The 22,555-nt window shown below is 36.8% G+C and overlaps 1 protein-coding gene across 1 annotated transcript in view; it reads right to left on the reverse strand.

Annotated features, from left to right (window-relative positions):
• Positions 1 to 2,291: 2,291 nt before the first annotated feature.
• Positions 2,292 to 22,555, reverse strand: part of LOC126334576 (Down syndrome cell adhesion molecule-like protein Dscam2) — a 290,611-nt gene continuing 270,347 nt past the window's right edge. The window contains exons 20-23 of the mRNA XM_049996963.1: positions 18,606 to 18,899; positions 13,225 to 13,401; positions 7,101 to 7,363; positions 2,292 to 2,629 (exon numbers count right to left, since the gene is read on the reverse strand). Of these exons, the coding sequence (XP_049852920.1) occupies positions 2,516 to 2,629; positions 7,101 to 7,363; positions 13,225 to 13,401; positions 18,606 to 18,899 (848 nt within the window). The 3' untranslated portion in view covers positions 2,292 to 2,515. The remainder of the gene's footprint in view (positions 2,630 to 7,100; positions 7,364 to 13,224; positions 13,402 to 18,605; positions 18,900 to 22,555) is intronic.

Consider the following 22,555-nt stretch of genomic DNA (forward strand, 5'->3'; position numbering starts at 1 on the left):
CCAGATGGTTGGAGTTTGGATAACTGGAGTTCTGTTGCATATTTTTCACATAACAGCATTTAAAATACTGCATCTGTACAGACTCACTCAACAAAATGGGAAGAGAATGATGAATAAATTTAGCCTGATAAGTGACTGAAGAATTTAATTCTCGTCAAATATATAAAATTATGACTCAAAATTTCTGGGTAGTACTTACCTTCCTGTGCCATTATTGTACGTACTAATAGACTAATAGTTTCTTCCTCATGGAAGATAGATTGGATATGTTTAAAAAGGGATGGCAAGTCACTCAGACCCCAGGATAAGAAGTATCGACCTGTTGTGATAATAACCCTGCTCTTTCCTTTGACTGCTTGGTTTCTTTCCCTTTACTTTAGCTTTTGTTTGGTCACACTCATCGGTAGTACAACTGACTCCTGATTTTTGTATGGAAAAATATAGTGTGTTAAACAGTTTAGTTCATAAAAAAAGCATGGACTGTGATTATGTCAGAGCAGGGTGGAAGCACAGATAGCAGTAAACAGTAGCTATAGGGAATGTACTGTCTCTGTCAGTGACTATGTTTTACACTTAATCTCACTGCCACAATACTATTTGTGTTGCAGGGAAGCAAGAGTTGCATGAATAAAAAGATACTGGCAAAAGACAAAGCAATAGAGAAGAGGTTCTTGGGGAAAGTAAAGCTCTGCACAAGAAGAGATTTTATAAAAAACAAAAAAGTTACGAATGAATTGAACATACAGGCTATCTATTAATGAGGTAATGAGGAATATGGAGAGGTGGAAACAAAATTTGAATAGAACGAGAAATGAAAGACTGCCCAAGAAGATCCCAAACTGCAACATGAAAGGAGTGAGAGAGACGGGTCAACTAAGGAAATGATAGACATAAATTTTGTAAAGATGGAACCAACAGATGCCTGTTACCTGTAGATAAGACAGTGACTATCATTCATGAATTTTGATTTGTTTCTTGTTAATAAACTTTACAATGGAGTCAGTGTATTCTGATGCTGTAGTCAGTAAGCACATCTGTGCTTAGTTCCTTCTACAAAAGGTTGTGCAGTGCTCACTTTACAGTATCCTTATTACATGCTTTTGTGGAACAAATTTTTTCTTTGCCAGTGACATGTTATCCCAGAATACGATACTGTAAGACAATGGTGAATGAAAATAGGAAAAGCAAGACAACATTTTGACATTTTCATTTCCAAATTATGGTATTATCCATAGTAAAAAAGTTGCACAGCTTAAATATTTTATGGGATGTGTAACATTTGGCTTTCAGTTTTAATTCGTATCAATACAAGAACTTAAAAATTTAGGATATTGTGTTTATTTATCAATTTATCTTCATGCAAGTTTCTAAAGTTGTGGTCAGTCCTTGTGCAGTACAGGAAGTATTGTGTATTATCCCATAAAGTTCTGTGTCATAGCTGTATGCTCTGCTGTTTGAAGGTAAAAATGTCATACAAATAAATAACAATGATTATAAAACATCCAGCATTCCACATAATGCCTTCACCTTGTCTTTTTCCTTCTTTTTTTCCTTTCTAGAAATACTTAACCCCAAGCTATGCATAGCACAATACTAACACCTCTTCCTCTTTCTGATCTCATCATCTCACTCATTATGGAGGGATGCTGCTGAATCAGTTTTTCAGGATAGCAAATGGATAGCTGTGGTACAGAAAATGGCCCAGAGATTACCAGTGTGTGTGTGTGTGTGTGTGTGTGTGTGTGTGTGTGTGTGTGTGTAGTGAGTCAAGTGTTATGAAACAATGTGTGTATAGTGTGAGCAGTGACTGATAGTGAGATATGAGTGAACAGTGTGGCATTACAGTATTTAATAAGTTATTTGTAAAAAAGTATTGTAACCAGGAGTAAATCTAACCATTGTCTCTAACTAGAAGTCTGTAAATATATGTGTATACAAATAAGCTTATTTTAAATTGATCTGAACTTGAAAATATTTTGACATGTCCTATATTCTTGTAAAAAGAGATCTACGGATGAATAAAGCTGCTGCTGTTGCTACTACTACTACTACTGCTACTACTACTAATACTAATACTAACAGGACGTCACTATTTGTGTTTATAATGCAGATATTTTGGGAGGCATCAGGAGCACTGTAGTTTCAAAACATGTAAGCATTATTTCAGATTTGCTAGAAAGGCTATTTACAATAAATTACAAAAGAAATAACTTAAAAATTGGGAATTTGAAGAAGTATATTTTGTATTTAATCCATGAGTTTACATCATTAGCAGAGGCATTATTGTCACATATGAATACAATCAGCTCCTCTTTGAAACATGAAATCATTTATATAAATGTATAAAAACTGACATTTACACTGGAGCTAATAAATAGTGTTTTCTTTAGTGAAAAGGCACTTGGTAAGTTTAACTCGCTTCACCATCTTTACCACTGTCTGTTAACATCTTGCTTACACTGAAAACTTTCTCCACAACACTTGATAGTGGCTGCCTGAAAAGTTGCAGATGTTATTAATACCTATGTGCTTGGTACAAATTATGTAAGGGTATCCACTCAGGTGTTTCATTTCCATGTTGAAGTTTCCTGTGAATTTTGGAGTATGTTGAATCTGTGCTGCTTCCATCCTACAATAAAGTTAAAAAAACACATATGAAGTGATAAAGTATTGATAAATCAGTTTTAACAAAGTGCAAAACCATCTGAAAGTTACAAACAGTAAGCATACACAGTAACACAGCATTTCATGAGGTACATACTGAGTGTAACTGCATATGGTCCCTGCCATGCACATAGACTTGTCTCACAAGGCAGGCAGCACTTGAAGGGAACAAACATGTACCAGAAATGAAAGTGGAAGTTAGACTTTGGTGTAGCAATCATTTTAATGTTTTGTGAATTGGAAACTCAATTTTTTTTTGGCTATATATTACAAAATACTCCTAATCAGTGATATCAAGTAAGGTAGTTTTTGCGAACTAACATTTGTACTGAACAGAAATAAGCCCTGTAAGCCTATGTTTCCTGAATCCTCAACTCCCAGCAGCCAATCTGAGAAGTACCGAGTCATTCTTTGTACATAATAGCAGGTAGTAAACTTTATTAGCAATAAGAATATGAATAACAAATAGTTTTCTTCACATTTGTGAGTAAAAGATGTTGTTTTGTAATTTCCTCAAATGCATTAGGCCTCCTGCTCTAGATTGGTTTCTTTAATTTATTTTGTAAACAATGAGGCATAACTGTGTACCACTGACAAAACTGATGAAGCAGGCATGCACAATAACATCAAATTACTATCCAGCTGCAATCCCTCTCAATAACATAAACAAATACACATACATGGGGTCAGCACAGTGCAATTACCTGAGACATCATTTTTTGAGGTTCATTAATTTTCTCAGTCAACAGATTGGTGAGCAGCATGTATTGACATCTACTTATCATAAATATTCTTTTCAGGGACAGTCTTTTATTTCTGCATCAGTGCATCCTTCTTTTATAGAGTCTATAAAATTATTTCTTCTTCTTGGTTGAACTTTCCTTCACTAGGATCTCACACTTACTTCCAATAGATTTGTGCAACATCTTATCATATGTCTTATTAGTCAACTTCACCTAAATTTGTGAAGGCCACTGCCAAGTTGAGACATATCAATGTGGAATGGTTCCACTCACTACAATTCTGCTCCCTAAATATTTGTTTTGATCTGTATTATACATATAATCTACACACAGAAGTACTTAAAACTGCTAAATTCTTATTCATGAAGTATTTCACAAAACCTTATTATGAACAGTATGCATTTCAGACTACTGATGATAATGGTATAGTCAGTTTATGTGGAATTATTTTATTTAAGGGAATATTTACAATTTTAGTGTCATATAAACCACACGCACTTCAAAATATGACATATCTTATTTGCAAGCCCACATTTACCTTTTTCATAAAAGCATTAGACTTTTCCAAAAACCACATATTTCAGAAGTTACTAGTAGGTATTCAAAATTTTTGCGTTTCCAAAAATTCTAATCTTAAAATGCAATCCTGTCAAAATTCTACTGCCATAGGTATGTAGCCATGCATTTTCTGTTTTTGAAAATTCATAAATTTCCTAAAACAACATGTTAGTTTATGAAATATCCAAAACATAAAATGTATCTTCCCTGACAATTCTCAGGAGAGTATGAAATTTTCAGCACACAGAAAAACTTCCACTTCATAAAGTACTTCTTATCAGTTCATCATGTTTTGATTGTGCAGCTTATTATTAATCACTTCAGTGTCTAATTTATTTTTGTGTGTTTCATTTCTCCTGTCTTTTATGTTAATACTCAAAATGTAATTGCTTTGTGTTTTAATATTTTGTGATTCCTTTATTACACGCCTCTCTGTATGGGCACTGCACACAAAACTGCAGCCAATCAGAGAAGACTATTCAATCAGTTCACAAACTAATGCATTCATTATATTTATACAGTCAGTTGGAGGTGGACATTAAGTTATGCAGTCACTATGTTGTTACCATTCATTCAATGTGTCAACTTCTATGTATCTGTATATCTATCTATCTACTTGTATATTAAAAACAAAGATTCCAAGACTTACCAAGCGGGAAAGCGCCGGCAGACAGGCACATGAACAAAACACACAAACACACACACAGAATTACGAGCTTTCGCAACTGGCAGTTGCTTCGTCAGGAAAGAGGGAGGGAGAGGGAAATATTTCAATATGTCTGCTTGTGTCTGTGTATGTGCGGATGGATATGTGTGTGTGTGTGTGCGAGTGTACACCTGTCCTTTTTCTCCCCTAAGGGAAGTCTTTCCGCTCCCGGGATTGGAATGACTCCTTACCCTCTCCCTTAAAACCCACATCCTTTCATTTTTCCCTCTCCCTCCCTCTTTCCTGACGAAGCAACTGCCAGTTGCGAAAGCTCGTAATTCTGTGTGTGTGTTTGTGTGTTTTGTTCATGTGCCTGTCTGCCGGCGCTTTCCCGCTTGGTAAGTCTTGGAATCTTTGTTTTTAATATATTTTTCCCATGTGGAAGTTTCTTTCTGTTTTATTTATATCTATCTACTTGCAAATTTGTGGAACCTCTGAATAGTACATGTTACTTACAGATCTGTATTACCAAACTTCCTATTAATGCATTTCAAGAAAGCTGAACACTGAAACCAGTTTTGTGTCAAGAATGGTGAAGAGAATGAAAAGGTAAATTCAAAGTGGTTTGCTCACATTTATGTAAAAACAGTTGTAACACCACATAATGACAGGAGGAAGACTTGTGAAGCAGAACATCCAGGAGACTTGAGAGCCACACAAACAGGGTGTGAATACTTCAAAGTGCCTGGCTGAGGCTACTTGCCATTGTGCCACATATTATCAATCTATCCCATTGGACCTGCTTAGAGAGCACATGAAGCATGGCTATTTAAATGCCCCTGTGTGGCTGTAATTAGTCTCATTCTGTCTCTACAGTGCCTATGGGAGTTATACATACCTACATTCTTTATTTAATACCACCTCTTAAAACCTTATAAGAAGCCTTTTGCAGGTTTTTTTGTGTATATTTCCAAGCAGATTTTCAGCATCCCTGTTATAACTCTCGCCTGCATCTGATAAACCTGTGAGCATTCTATATCTCCTGTTAGTTCCATTTAGTACTGTCCGACACACTTGTACAATATTCTAGGATGGATCACATAAGTTTTTGTAAGCAATATCCTTTGCAGACTGCATTTTTCTAGTACACTAACTGTGAACCAAAATCTGCTTATTAATTTCATATCCATGCAAATTGTTACATTCAGTTATTTGTACGAGTTCACTGATTCTGCGACTTATTGATATTGTGGTTACAGGATAGTAAATTCTTCATTTTGTGAAGTACACAGTATTCGTGTAAACTATATGTGTCAATGAAAAATAGCTGGAGAATTGAAAACTAGCCTTTGCTTTAGTGTGAACAAGTAAAAGAAAAGATACATGGCAAATCCTATCATATGTGCTATAATAAAGCATAAAGCATGGGCATGGAATGCTATGAACCACCAGCCAGTGACAAAGACTTCTACATTATGTAGGCAGGGGACAATCAAATCTGATCAACTAGCTCTATAACAACTAAAGGCACTGCTTTGACTTCCCTCAGGTGATGATTTAATAAATGATCGCTTTCCAAAGCACACCCTCACACACTTATTTTTACCAAAATTTGCTTATTTTTACCAAAATGTCTCAATAGATATTTCAGTCAACAAACAATGGATATATGAGTCTCCTCCCTGTGGTTTCCAGGGAAAATCAATTTCTCTGGGAATCCAAATTCATCAAATAAATTATCACACTGACAGTGAAGAGGGTATTCTTCATTTAAGGGGCTGCCAATGTCAGATAGCCTGCAGTCACAAACAATTACTCTCCAAGTTCACTGACAAACTTGCCGAAGCTTCCATCATCTGAAACTACCTTGCATGCTTCTCCAGAAACAGATCTGCTATGTGACATTAGAGTTTCTTCTAGCACATAAAATGTTGAAATAACTTGGAGGATGTCTTTAACAAGTGCACATGTGCCAATTTTTCAAGGTACAAATGCAACAAGTGGGCAGTGTGCAAGAAAATTTAAAACCTTGGGGCATATGAAGACAGGAAGATAATAACACTCTCTCTCTCTCTCTCTCTCTCTCTCTCTCTCTCTCTCTCACACACACACACACACACACACACACTGTAAACGCTACCACCACCATCACCACTACAGAACCAAAAACAATCAACATCAGATATTATCGATAATAGTTAATATTAATTACCAGCAAGTGAGCACCCAGCATTAACTATGTCCTTCTGAGTACAATCAAGGAGAGAGGAGGATTCCAAGCATAATTTAAGCAAAAGCCTTGTCTCTATTTAAAAAGTCACTTTCTATTTAATCTCAATTGCCTCCTTAATAACATTATCCAAGTGTACATCAGAATCCCTGGGTGCAAGCCTGAAATTTATCTGAATATCCACTTCGCTGGGTAAATTTTGAAATTCACATTTTGACTACAAATATATGACAATGTTTTTGTTTTTCTAAAGATTCACCTTGTCTGCAAGCTTATGATTCCGGTCATGTGGTTCTAAATCCTCGTCACAGTCAGAACAGTCAGGACCTCCAGGTGCTGGAACCTGGAAGGTGGCATAGGGACTGATGTCCTGCCTGTATCCAAGAGAGACACGCACTGGAGTTGGCAGGTACACTGGTTCTTGCAAGCTTGGAGACATTTTTCCACAGTCTGAGCTGTCAGCTCTGTCCTGCAACACTTTCTTGCCCAAGTCTGACAGCTGCTCAGGATCTTCATGTTTATCTGTGAACATCATAATTGCCATCAAGTAATTCTTTTGTGTCCCTTAAAACTGTGAATTTAAGTAAAAATGAAATCACCAGCTATTGAGTGTCACAATGTCATTACTCCATTATAGAGAATAAATATTATTATTTTAATATCAGTGTCAATAATGCTCTTCAACTCACTAAGTAGTTCTTTATAACAATGTGAATTTGAAGCAACATGTGACAAATTCTTTCTGAAATAATAAACCATAACTTAGCAAAATATTTGGATAATTTATATTTCACAGTATTGTAGCATGTCTGAAACAGCTATATAAAAAATACAGCTGGAAAATATGTTCTATAACAAGGGGACACACTGTTAATATGAAGTTACAGCCACTTTCATTCTGTTACCAGTGTTTGCAGAGATGTGAACTGACTTTATTATTACATCTAAATATCTATAAAAAATCTAGACAAATGCACCTCACGCACTGAGGGTTACACATACAAATTTAATTATGTGTATAGAAAGTTAATGTAACCCGGCAATCGAGAATTTTGACAATTTCCTGCTATCAATATTGACACTGGCAAGATACTAGTGCTAGGAATTCCAAGATGTTCAAGAATGTTTTAATTTTATGTTTAAATTTTCTGTAGTTTTTGATTCACTGTTGTAATTTTCATTTATTTTATTAATTTTGGAGTTATATTAAGATGCTGTGATAACTGGCTATTGTAGATGCATTGTCTGCTCTCATTCCTGTTGCAATTATTGGTAAGATATGACAGAAGAAAATGGTTCAGCAGGCCATGGTGTTATTGTAGTCATGAAAATGCAGAATTTCTCTGTGGATCATTTCAGGTGATACTTTATGGGATGTCAGAATGTAATCCCAAACAATGGAAGTGCAATCCTGCATCAATTACCAGCATTACTGTGATCTGGAAATATTACAGATGCTGTACATGTCACAGATTTCTCAGTGCAGTAGTTTTGTGGCCTTTTACCTATCTCCACTAGTTGGTAAAGGCATAATTTTTGCAGGGCTAGGAGACTTCACTTCATCACAACTCAGTCAATTAGCATGAAATATTATTAAATTATTCACACAAACCTTCCTCCTGAATCACACTACCTATTACTGAAAACCAGTTCAAAATCCCTACAGCAGTTCCTGAGACTTTCAACAGATTATGAATGCAATGTAAGTATTTAAAAGCAAAAATTTTTATTATGTGATATAGTTACAAATTAATAATTTTGAGATTTTTTCTTTTATTTGTACTGTGAAATCCTGCTTCATGCCAAATTTCATGAGTCTAGGTTAATGTAAAGTACCCTACAGGCTTTGATGAGTGAGTTTGTGAGTAACAAAAAAATTGCAGTATCCTTTCATTGCATTGACTGAGAAGTTTACCCTTCCTAGAGACCATAGACCTTAGTGTGAGACATAAATTTCAGCTTCATAGCTCTACACCCACTTCTGAGAAAAAGTGATCTTAACAGACAGACAGAAATGAGGGTTCCATTCTTGTTGTTGTTGTTGTTGTTGTTGTTGTTGGGGTCTTTAGTCCTGAGACTAGTTTGATGCAGCTCCCCATGCTACTCTATCCTGTGCAAGCTTCTTTATCTTCCAGTACCTACTGCAGCCTACATCCTTCTGAATCTGCTTAGTGTATTCATCTCTTGGTCTCCCTCTATGATTTTTATCCTCCATGCTGCCCTTCAATACTAAATTGGTGATACCTTGATGTCTCAGAACATGTCCTACTGGTTGATCATTTCTTCTAGTCAAGTTGTGCCACAAGCTCCTCTTCTCCCCAATTCTATTCAACACCTCCTCATTAGTTATGTGATCTACCCATCTAATCTTGACCATTCTTCTGTAGCACCACATTTCAAAACCTTCTATTCTCTTCTTGTCTAAACTATTTATTGTCCACGTTTCACTTCCATACATGGCTACACTCCATACAAACACTTTCAGAAATGACTTCCTGACATTTAAATCTATACTCGATGTTAACAAATTTTTCTTCTTCAGAAATGGTTTCCTTGCCATTGCCAGTCTACATATTATATCCTCTCTACTTCAACCATCATCAGTTATTTTGCTCCCCAAATAGCAAAACTTATTTACTACTTTAAGTGTATCATTTCCTAATCTAATTCCCGCAGCATCACCTGATTTAATTCGACTACATTCCATTATCCTTGTTTTGCTTTTGTTGGTGTTCATTTTATACACTCCTCTCAAGACACTGTCCATTCCATTCAACTGCTCTTAAAAGTCCTTTGCTGTCTCTGAATTATAATGTCATTGGCGAACCTCAAAGTTTTTATTTCTTCTCCATGGATTTTAATACCTACTCCGAACTTTTCTTTTGCTTCCTTAATTGCTTGCTCAATATACACATTGAATAACATTGGGGATAGGCTACAACCCTGTCTCACTCCCTTCCCAACCACTGCTTCTCTTTCATAACCCTCGACTCTTACAACTGCCATCTGGTTTCTGTACAAATTGTAAATAGCCTTTCGCTCCCTGTATTTTAACCCTGCCACCTTCAGAATTTGAAAGAGAGTATTCCAATCAACATTGTCAAAAGCTTTCTCTAAGTCTGCAAATGCTAGAAACGTAGGTTTCCCTTTCCTTAATCTTTCTTCTAAGATAATTTGTAGGGTCAGTATTGCCTCACGTGTTCCAACATTTCCACAGAATCCAAACTGATCATCCCCGAGGTCGGCTTCTATCAGTTTTTCCATTCATCTGTAAAGAATTTATGTTAGTATTTTGCATCTGTGACTTATTAAACTGACAGTTCAGTAATTTTCATATGTATCGACACTCGCTTTCTTTGGGCTTGGAATTACTATATTCTTCTTAAAGTCTGAGGATATTGCACCTGTCTCATACATCTTGCTCACCAGATGGTAGAGTTTTGTCAGGACTTGCTCTCCCAAGGCTGTCAGTAGTTCTAATTGAATGTTGTCTACTCCGGGGGCCTTGTTTCGAGTCAGGTCTTTCAGTGCCCTGTCAAACTCTTCACGCAGTATCATATCTCGCATTTCATCTTCATCTACATGCTCTTCCATTTCCATAATATTGTCCTCAAGTACATCGCCCTTGTATAGACCCTCTATATACTCCTTCCACTTTTCTGCTTTCTCTTCTTTGTTTAGTACTCGGTCTCCATCAAAGCTCTTGATATTCATGCAAGTGGTTCTCCTTTCTCCAATGTTCTCTTTAATTTTCCTGTAGGCTGTATCTATCTTACCCCTTGTGAGATAAGCCTCTACATCCTTACATTTGTCCTCTAGCCATCCCTGCTTAGCCATTTTGCACTTCCTGTCAATATCATTTTTGAGACGTCTGCACTCCTTTTTGCCTGCTTCATTCACTGCATTTTTTGTTTTATCCTTTCATCAATTAAATTCAGTATTTCTTCTGTTACCTAAGGGTTTCTACTAGCCCTTGTCTTTTTACCTATTCGATCCTCTGCTGCCTTCACTATTTCATCCGTCAAAGCTTCCCATTCTTCTTCTACTGTACTTCTTTCCCCCATTCCTGTCAATTGTTCCCTTTTGCTCTCTCTGAAACTCTGTACAGCCTCTGGTTTAGTCAGTTTATCCAGGGCCCATCTCCTTAAATTCCCACCTTTTTGCAGTTTCTTCATTTTGATCTACAGTTCATAACCAATAGATTGTGGTCAGAGTCCACATCTGCCCCTGGAAATGTCTTACAATTTAAAATGTGGTTCCTAAATCTCTGTCTTACCATTAAATAATCTATTTGAAACCTGTCGTATCTCCAGGCTTCTTCCATGTATGCAACCTTATTTTATGATTCTTGAACCAAGTGTTAGCTATGATTAAGTTGTGCTGTGTGCAAAATTCTATGAGGCAGCTTCCTCTTTCATTCCATAGTCCCAATCCATATTCACCTACTACGTTTCCTTCTCTCCCTTGTCCTACTACCGAATTCCAGTCACCCATGACTATTAAATTTTCGTCTCCCTTCACTATCTGAATAATTTATTTTATTTCATCATACATTTCTTCAATTTCATCATCATCTGCAGAGCTAGTTGGCATATAAACTTGTACTACTGTGGTAGGTGTGGGCTTCGTGTCGATCTTGGCCACAATAATGCGTTCACTATGCTGTTTGTAGTAGGTACCCCCGCACTACTATTTTTTTTATTCATTATTAAACCTACCCCTGCATTACCTCTATTTGATTTTGTATTTATAACCCTGTATTCACCTGACCAAAGGTCTTTTTCCTCCTGCCACCGAACTTCACTAATTCCCACTATATCTAACTATAACCTATCCATTTCCCTTTTTAAATTTTGTAACCTACCTGCCCGATTATGGGATCTGACATTACACGCTCTGATCCCAAGAATGTCAGTTTTCTTTCTCTTGATAGTGACGTCCTCTTGAGTAGTCCTCGCCCGGAGATCCGAATGGGGGACTATTTTACCTCCGGAATATTTTACCCAAGAGGACGCTATCATCATTTAATCATACAGTAAAGCTGCATGCCCTTGGGACAAATTAAGGCTGTAGTTTCCCCTTACTTTCAGCCGTTCGCAGTACCAGAACAGCAAGGCCATTTTGGTTAGTGTTAAAAGGCCAGATCAGTCAGTCATCCAGACTGTTGCCCCTGCAACTACTGAAAAGGCTGCTGCCCCTCTTCAGGAACCACATGTTTGTCTGGCCTCTCAAGAGATACCCCTTCGTTGTGGTTGCACCTACGGTACGGCTATCTGTATCATTGAGGCATGCAAGCCTCCCCACCAACGGCAAGGTCCATTGTTCATCTTTTGCGAACTGCGTAAGTTCACATTTTACTACATAAAGTGCCGTTATTTAATGTAGTAGTTGCCAATCTTTGTGTAAGATTGAGCTTTTCTTTAGGTATGAATAGATTCTAACACAATAATTATCAACTCATACTTCCTCATAAACAATTGGTACTCATGAAAAGTCTGATACTGCAACTAATACCATCCACTAAGTTATTAATAATGGTCTTACAACATTTTCCTGGGGCACATCTGGAATCATTTCTGTGTTTCTGAAGGATTCTCCTCTCAATATCATGTACTACATCCTGTCTGTTAAGAAGTTCCCAGTCTTACAGGTTAACCTTTCTCTAGGTCTAAGTGTATACACTTGGGAACGTACAGCGGATAACTTTGTTAGTACTAGCACAATATTGCTAATGTGTGACCAACTGTTCTAGAAGATGGGTAAATGAATTAAATTGTAATAATAGATTAAAGCTGATAGCAGTACGCAACCTTGTCTTACGGAATACAGTCGGCCGAAAATTAAGACGTTCATGCTGTAGAATATTCGCGAATAGCGTACTGCAACCGTACTCCGTTACATAAAATGCGGCAGAGAGAAGTTATGAGGGAATGAATCTACAGTATCTTGGGAGGCTGGATTTCAGGAGCGTGGGCATATTCCATTCTTACCAGGTAACATACAAAATGCTAAAAGAGCAAATAACATTACTGTAACAGAATGCCTAGAGGTATGACGGAGTTGACATTGGCTTGATGCTAGACAGGAGCTACTGTCAGTAAATATCAGTTTAAAAGTAATGAACTTTTGCTGCACTGTGTTCACTTAGAGAGAGTGTAAGGTTAATATAATTAACAATTACTCTTGTGGAACTGGATTTTGTTTAGAACTTACCCCAGTAAAGTAGTATGTGCAATGGGAGAAAGAAATATTATTCTATAGGAAAGAAACTGTTTAATGAAATCAGACATATTGGGAAGGATATGGTACAACTAAATCCATAAGTGCTGCCATTATATTCATTTGCACTTCTTTTTCTCTTTCATTTTCTAGCTGTGTTTTACCTCTGTATGTATTAGAGGACATTATGGTATGATTTTTCTTCAAGTAGGCGAACAGGATAGCAGCAGCAGCAATTGTAATTGTAATCCCAGTGGCAGCAGGAACTATTACTGCCATCTCACTATAAAAAGGTTTTCTTCCATATCCATAATATACTATGAGTTCTGGAGCTACTGTAGCTGGAAACAAAAAATAAACACAGGTTGAAAATTATGCTGTACGAGAAAATTTAAGGTGGTGACTTGACTATCATTAAAATGTCATGTAATTCTGATGTATTTAATAAAGGCACAGACTTAAGGTACATGAAACTGCAACATCCAGAAAAAATAAACTAAATGAATCCAGTCTTTGAGACTGTGTAGGAATAAATGATTAAATAAAAGATGAATAAATGATTAAAACTGCATATAGAAAGTATACTCGGTGCTCTGTCTTGCACTGTATGACTACTTGAGAAGAATGTATGTAGTTTATGTCTACTCTCATATGACTCAATCAATGAACATCCATCGGTAAGGCATGTGGAAATAGTGCGGGAGGTGAGGTTGAAGTCCAGAAGGTGAAGTGGCTACTGAGTGGTTAGAATATACAGCGGTAAATGACAATAGTTCTAAAAGAAAAAGAAAATTTTAGTAACTACAGCAAAAGCAAAGAGATATCATAAAGAGAAATTGTGTAAAATGTGTCATCCAAAATACTGAAGAATAACCTCACTTTAACACTGCATTGAACAAACAATTTAAAACAGCAATCTGAACTTGGCGAGCACCCATTATACATTATGAAAATTTTGATTATGTTGCACTGTTGGGTTCAGTGTCTTCTGTGGCACTACACTGTCTTTCCACATTCGTTAGTAACAAAGTCCAGGAAGGAAAATTCGTGAACACTGGTGCCGTAATATGTAACAGCATAATACTATCACCACGTAGCGGTTTGTTGAGTCACAGACAGGCACAATGACAAAATGTTCAGCTTAGAAAATATATTGTTGCCTTACATAGTCCATAAGATGATCATTTCTAACATATTCTTTCACTGTGCTTGTCTGCGACTCAACACATCTTCTATGTGGTGATAGCTACCCATCCTTTCCATATTCTTGTTGTTTGTTTGGTGGCCCACTTGAAATACAGATGTCCTTCTTGGTGTTGCAATTTTCATAAATGATGGTGTCTAACATGCATTAAAAGTTACATTTCTCTACCTTGCAGACACAGCAGTCAAATGTTTAACATTTCTGAGTAGTGACCTAAACATCTCATGTTTGATAAAACCCTGTGTTTACATACTGAATAACAATCATCAGTTACAGCAACCAAAGAATCGTTCTACATAAAGTCACCCTCTGTCAGCCAATACCTGCCCCAACAGAGGGCTGCATATGGATATAGAGGTTCGTCATATCATATTCTCTTCTCACTGTCATGATAATCTGCCCCTTACCATCAGTAGTTATCAATGGCATAATATCATGAGTCTGCAGAAGACAGCACAACCACTGCATTAAAGTTACGAAAGATGTATCAACATGATATCAGGTTTGCAGCTGGTCATCATAAACTTCATTCCACGATATTTCAACTGGACATCTGCCACTCACCTTCAGGTGAGTTGTAGAAGACTCACAAAGACATTCTCTGCTTTTCCTTATATAGTGTGCTGATGATATTGCCGTGTATGCCTCAGAGCCACAGTGACAGGAAGACCACACTGCCCAATGGCAGAACCCTTCGTTGTGGAGCTGTTAGGGTCAACTGTCTTTGTCATTGCCACTTGCTGCAGTTATCGGAGTATTCTAGCTGCATTTTTCAATGGATTCTCTTATAACAGAATACCAAAAAGATGTTGCTGTGCGCAAAACTAATGTTTTGTCAGACTCCATTGAATGTCTATTGCAGATACAATGTTCCGCAATTGCTGACTTGCTGGGTTGCAGAAGGGGAGTGCAACATTTATGTTCTGTGCAGCATTCTTCCATTGTGCATGTTGTTTGCCCTTTATAGGCCATACCACATTCGCAAGGCATTTTGTAAATCCCCTCCTTCCACAATAACAAATTATCCTTTACTGATCCCTGCAGGTCCAAAATTTTAGATGGTGTGTGGAAAATCACTTCACCTGAAAATTATTAAGGCTTCTTGCTATTTTGAAGGAAATATTTCAAATGATGGAAATAAAAGCTAGGGACTTTGCTGGCACTTTCTCCTCTTTATCCACTTCCCGGTTCTTGGTTTTAGGTGAGGATGCCCTGTTAATTTGCCAGGTTGAGTATCTATTGTCTCTGAACAGTGTCCTTAAATGTGCAAGCTCTTTAGGTAAACTATTTCCATCCGACACTGTATGGGCCCTGTGTGCAAGGTTTTTAAGCACACTAATGGTTTGGGATGAGTTATTGCAACTTGAGGAGTGCTAGTACAAATCAGTGTGATTGAGCTTATGGTAAACAGAATGTCCTAAAGAGCTGTCGCTCTTCCATCTAAAATTTCTTTGCACACATGCTGTAGGGTCATGATCAGTCTTCCTGTACATAGTATCATGAAGTAGATAATACATCATCTCCAAATACAAACTACGATGTAACAGATTCGTTGAGTTACCATTATCAGCCTTCAGCACAATTAAGTCTGGAGCCTATCAGAGATTTTGTAGAGTGCAGACCTTTCTCCAGAGGTTATATTACTGCATTGAGAAGGAGCTTTCAAGAGAGCACGGCAAGTTTACCTTCTTATTTCTTTGGCAGTGTCCATAGGAAGGCATTGTAGTTTCTTCAACACCACTCACGTTACTTGTCAGAGTTGCTACATTTGGTATAAGGGCAAAATTGAATCCCTTGCCCAAAACAGATAGCTTCACATCATTCAAATTCCTGTTGGTGAATTTAACATTGCAATGTCATGCAGTTATTCCCTGTGGTGATGGCTGTTGTGGAACAAAGCAATCAAATTTTGACATCTGATGAGAACTTGCATCCTCATACACTCAATCAAACTTTGCTGAAGTCAATCCATCAACCCAGTCCCATGAAACGGGAGAAAGAAACGGTGCACTCTTCAGATTTAGGTGGAACAGTTCTTCTGAAATTGCACCGAACCTTTATCTTTCATAACAAATCTCACCTTCTCCATTATCTTCAGTGCAGTGGCCGTCTTAATAAAGTGTGTCACTCGGACATATTTTGGTATTATACCAAGGTCCTGACATCTCACTTAAAAACTTAAAGAACTTAAAGTTTTGCTGTGGACATAGTGGTACTGAAGGCTGACAAAAGTAACTCAACTGCTCTGTTACCTGGCAGTTTGTATTTGGAGAAGATGTATGGTGTACCTGGTGGTACAGGAAGTTTGATCACGACCCTACAGCACAGGTGCAATGGAACATGTGTACAGTCCTGAATTCTTCCTTGTAATCTCCAGAGACCATCAGGCAGTTATGAACCCATGGCAGTGTACCACTAAGACTGTATGGTCTTCCTGAAGTGCACAAAGGAGGTCTTCCTCTACAGCCCATATTGGGTATTATTGACACCCCCACATATGATTTTGCCAAACATCTTGCTTTCTTGCTGAGACCATTGGTTGGCAAAGTCTACATCATATATGGAAATCTGCTGATTTTATGAAAAGACTAGGGGCTGTCCGCCTAAGTAGATCAGATCTTCTAGTGAGTTTTCATGTACTATCTCTTTTTGCAAATAGGCCTCTTGCTGATTTGTTGGTGCCAATTGATAAACATTTTCAGTCAGATGTCACTGCTTTGTTTTGGCATGCTCTTTCCTCAACCTATTTTATGTTACCCCAAGAATGTTTTGAACGCACTGACAGTGTCACCACAGACAGCCCATTGTCTCCCATAGTGACTACCTTTTTTATTGAGAATTTTGAGGAAAGAGGACTTGAATCAGTGGTTTGTGAAAACAACAGTTTTTTTGGGGGGGTATTTGGATGACACTTTCATAGTGTGGCCCCATGGAGAAGATAAGTTAATGGAGTTTTTACATCATCTTAACTCCATTCATGAGAACATTCAATTTATTATGGAATTAGAGAAAGATAGCTGTTTCCCATTCCTGGCTGTTTTGATATGATGGAAGAATGACGGTTCTTTGAGATATCCTTTTTATCGTAAGCTCAATCACACTGATTTGTACTAGCACTCCTCAATTTGCAATAAATCACCCAAAACCATGAGTATGCTTAAACCCTTGTACACAGGGCTCATACAGTGTCGGATGGAAATAGTTTACCTAAACAGCTTGCACATTTAAGGACACTGTTCAGAGACAATAGATACTCCACCCGGCAAATTAACAGGGCATCCTCACCTAAATCCAAGAACCGGGAAGTGGATAAAGAGGAGAAAGTGCCAGCAAAGTCCCTAGCTTTCATTTCCATCATTGGAAATATTTCCTTCAAAATAGAAAGAAGCCTTAATAATTTTCAGGTGAAAGTGATTTTCCACACACCATCTAAGATTTCAGACCTGCTGGGATCAGTAAAGAATAATTCGTTACTGCGGAAGGCATTATGTGTGGTACTGGCTATATAGGACAAACAACATGCATAGTGAAAGAATGTTGCACATACTATAAACATTGTACTCGCATTCTGCAACCCAGTAAGTCTGCAGTTGCGGAAAATCGTATTTCCAACAGACATTCAATGGATTATAACAAAAAAATAATTTTGGCCACAACAACATTTTTTTGGGACTGTGTTATAAAAGAATCCATTGAAAAATGCATTGTGGGAAATCTAATGAATGTCAACAGTCGCTACCAGCTGGATAATATGCAGAATCCCGTCATCTCCGAGATTTTCTCCAGACGAAGGAGCCAGAATACTCGGTTAACAGCAATGAGTGGCAACGCTGAAGACAGCTGATCCTTGCAGTTCCACAAGTGAGGGCACTGCCGTTGGGCGGTGTGCTCCTTCTGTCACTGTGATTCTGATGCACGCGTGGCAATACTATCAGCGCACTATATAAGGCAGAGCAGAGGATGTGTTTGTCAGTCTTCTATGGCTTGCCTGAAGATGACTGGCAGGTGTCCAGTTGAAATATCATGGAATGAAGTTCATGACAACCAGATGCAATCCCAAAATTTCTTCGAACATTTAATTCACCACGAAAATTTTAAACTTCACAACATGATATAAGTTTTTTTTACAACACACTCATCACAGCCATGTTCTTTGTCATAAAGTTCAAGATGGCCACCATTGTCTTGGATTAACTTTTTATAAATGGATTCTACAACAAAAATGTCCACAGATGAGTAAATGTTGGCTTTCCAAACAACGCATACTCTTGCATCAGGAATTATGGCAACATGCTCTACAAGTTTTGTTACATTAACTCAATTAAAATCTGATTATCATACCTCCTAAATGTGTGAGAGTAACAAAGTCATAGTGTTCCACAGTTGAGCCAGCACTGTTATGCGCTGTAACTCGTAAGTTATACCAAGTTCCTGGGTTTAAATCCAGGACAATAAATTGAAGTTGCTCTGTTTTGACATTGTTGGATACAAGTGTCCACATGGTTTCATCCTTTACTTTGTATTCAATCACAATAGATGTTATATGACAACCACCATCATCCCATGATGTTAAATTTAACAATATGAAACTGGAATTAACTTTTATGAGATCAGAATTTTTTGGAGCAACTGGTGCTGAAAGTAAAATGTCATTAATTAGCACTAAGAAAATTAAGCTTGTAATAAAACACATGAAAATATATCTGCAACCATTTATGTCAGAGACAGCCTACATACATTTGTACTCAAAACACTAAAGGTACAACAAGTCTTGGGCATCTTATATTTCCCATAATGGGATGAAGAGTCATCCAATATGTACCCAACAACAAAATATTACACACGTTAAAAAATCTATAATACAGAAACGTAATTTGAACATAAATAACTGCACTGTACTTCATAAAAAGGAAACTGAAAAATAATAGCAAATTCCTCAAATTACATGGTAGTTAGAAGACTAGACATGAGATTTCTGGCCTAAATGTGATTTTTTTCCTTTTTAACTTAAAAGATATCACCAACTTTTTAGGAACAAATTTTACTTTAGTCCAGATCACTGTCAAATAGAAATTTTCTAGGTATTAAAAAAATACATATACCTAAAACAAATCTATACTTGGTGCGAATTACCGGAAACAAATGACCAGTTAACACAAGAATATGTTTCAGAAAAGAAGAAAATACTATAAACCAGTCACAAGGGTTCTGAAGGTTTCTCAGGGGACTTACCTTAATTATATACTAAGAATATCCTCACCAAAAGAATAGACTAACTTCTTAATATCAGGAGAACCTGAAAACTGACCTATCAGGACATCTCTTCATAATGACTGAACTGGAAACAACACATCCAACACTCACTACACATTGAGTGATCAGTTGTGTGAAGTACCTGTCTGCTGTAAAAGACTGTTTCACTACAAGTATTTCTGGTAAAGATAAGCAAATAGCTCATATTCAGGTGTTACTCAAGCATTTTTCCGGCAAGAAAAATCATCTGGTACTTAAGTTGCTTAGCACATCTATCAAATGTTTCTCATATGAGTCTTCTAAACCATTTTGTGGTTTTTTAATTGCTAGTCTGTGACAACTGAAGCCCTCTTCACCGTTTATGTTAGATGACTACTTTGTAGCCTCAGTGGTAGGTCTGCTTTTTCTGTTAGTGGCAAGTGGCAACCACACTAATGGATCACCACACTTGTCATCATGTTGTAATACCAACTATTTATTATGTTCTCAAAGTCATATAAAGTGCTCGCCATTTGCAATACACGTTTTACTTGTGCATCCCATTTCACCATTAACTAGCTAAGTTACATTATTGTTTATGTGCCTTTGAGTCAAATTATTGTTTGTGTGCCTTTGAGTTGCTCATTTCCTTCACTGCACAATGAATGATTATCAGTACTTAGTACATTAATAATGCTAATATTCCACCTGTAGACCAGACCATACATCAGCACAGCATTTAAGTTAGATCATTAAGACTGGCTGTAAATAAGTAAAATTATGAGATTGTGTGAGATCACTTAAACTAACCACAGTATGTTGATAATTTGCTTAGGATGGCCTTAAAGACTATGCATGTCCACTGGATTAATGTACAAAAAGAAAAAGGTTTTGATCCATGGATACCTTTTTAAAGTACTGATCTTCTCATAAGACCAAATCTGCTCTCAACTGAAAGGTTAATTTGAACTCTGCAATGCTTTACTGGGTATGGTACTGCTGTGTGACCTTTTGACTTACACACCCCATTAGCAGGACCTACAGTTTAATGTGTACTCAGAACCTCACAATAACTTCAAATTTTTCACATTAATGTATCATTGCCAAATGCAAAAGATGAGGCAAGAGACAGACAGGATCATACTTGGGAGAAGGCAGCATAAGCCTCCACCATGGGTACAAGCACTGAGGAGCCAAATATCTGATGACTTAAAAATAATAATAATAATAATAATAATAATAATAATAAAAAGTAGATCCTAAATTGATACAGTTCCTAAACATAGTAATGAAAAATTGGAAAACCACACTTAATATCCAAACAAATTCAAATAATATCACATCACAGCCAATACAGATTAAGCGTGGAATATACCAAGGAGACTCATTAAGTCCTTTCTGGTTCTGCCCTGCTCTGAACCCACTATCCAACATGCTAAATAATACAAATTATGGATACAATATTACTGGAACATACCCACACAAAATCACACATTTGCTATACATGGATGGTCTAAAACTACTGGCAGCAACAAATCAACAACTCAACCAATTACTAAAGATAACAAAGTATTCAGCAATGATATAAATATGTCTTTTGGAACAGACAAATGTAAGAAAAATAGCATAGTCAAGGGAAAACACACTAAACAAGAAGATTACATATTGGATAACCACAGCGACTACATAGAAGCAATGGAAAAAACAGATGCCTATAAATATCTAGGATACAGACAAAAAATAGGAATAGATAATACAAGTATTAAAGAAGAACTAAAAGAAAAATATAGACAAAAGCTAACAAAAATACTGAAAACAGAATTGACAGCAAGAAACAAAACAAAAGCTATAAATACTTTTGCTATACCAATATTGACCAACTCATTTGGAGTAGTGAAATGGAGTAACACAGACCTAGAAGCACTCAATACACTTACATGATCACAATGCCACAAATATAGAATACATCACATACATTCAGCAACAGAAAGATTCACATTAAGCAGAAAGGAAGGAGGAAGGGGATTTATTGACATAAAAAACCTACATTATGGACAGGTAGACAATTTAAGAAAATTCTTTCTAGAACGAGCAAAAACTAGCAAAATACACAAAGCAATCACTCATATAAATACATCGGCTACACCACTGCAATTTCATAACCACTTCTACAACCCTTCAGATCACGTAACATCAACAGACACGAAGAAAGTAAATTGGAAAAAGAAAACACTACATGGCAAGCACCCATAAGATCTAACACAGCCACACATCGATCAAGACGCATCCAACACATGGCTAAGAAAAGGCAATATATACAGTGAGACGGAAGGATTCATGATTGCAATACAGGATCAAACAAAAAACACCAGATATTACAGCAAGCATATCATTAAAGATCACAATACCACAACAGATAAATACAGACTTTGCAAACAACAAATAGAAACAGTAGATCACATCACAAGCAGATGTGCAATACTAGCAAATACAGAATACCTCAGAAGACATGACAATGTAGGAAAAATAATACATCAACAGCTTGCCTTACAACATAAACTTATAAAACAACACATTCCCACATACAGGTATGCACCACAAAATGTACTGGAGAATAATGAATACAAATTATACTGGATCAGAACCATTGTAACAGATAAAACAACACCACATAACAAACCTGACATCATACTCACCAATAAAAAGAAGAAATTAACACAACTAATCGAAATATCCATACCCAATACAACAAATATACAAAAGAAAACAGGAGAAAAAATTGAAAAATACATCCAACTGGCTGAGGAAGTCAAGGATATGTAGCATCAGGATAAAGTTGACATTATACCAATTATACTATCAACTACAGGAGTCATACCACACAATATCCAAAGTACATTATTGCAATACAGCTACATCCAAACTTATATATACAACTACAGAAATCCATAATTATTGATACATGTTCAATTACCCGAAAGTTCCTAAATGCAATATAACGTATACCGTACAGTTAAAAGGAAGTCACGCTTGATCAAGGTCCGCATCACTTTCTACTT

Source organism: Schistocerca gregaria, chromosome 2 (assembly GCF_023897955.1).
Source record: "Schistocerca gregaria isolate iqSchGreg1 chromosome 2, iqSchGreg1.2, whole genome shotgun sequence".
NCBI classification, from domain to species: Eukaryota; Metazoa; Arthropoda; class Insecta; order Orthoptera; family Acrididae; genus Schistocerca; species Schistocerca gregaria.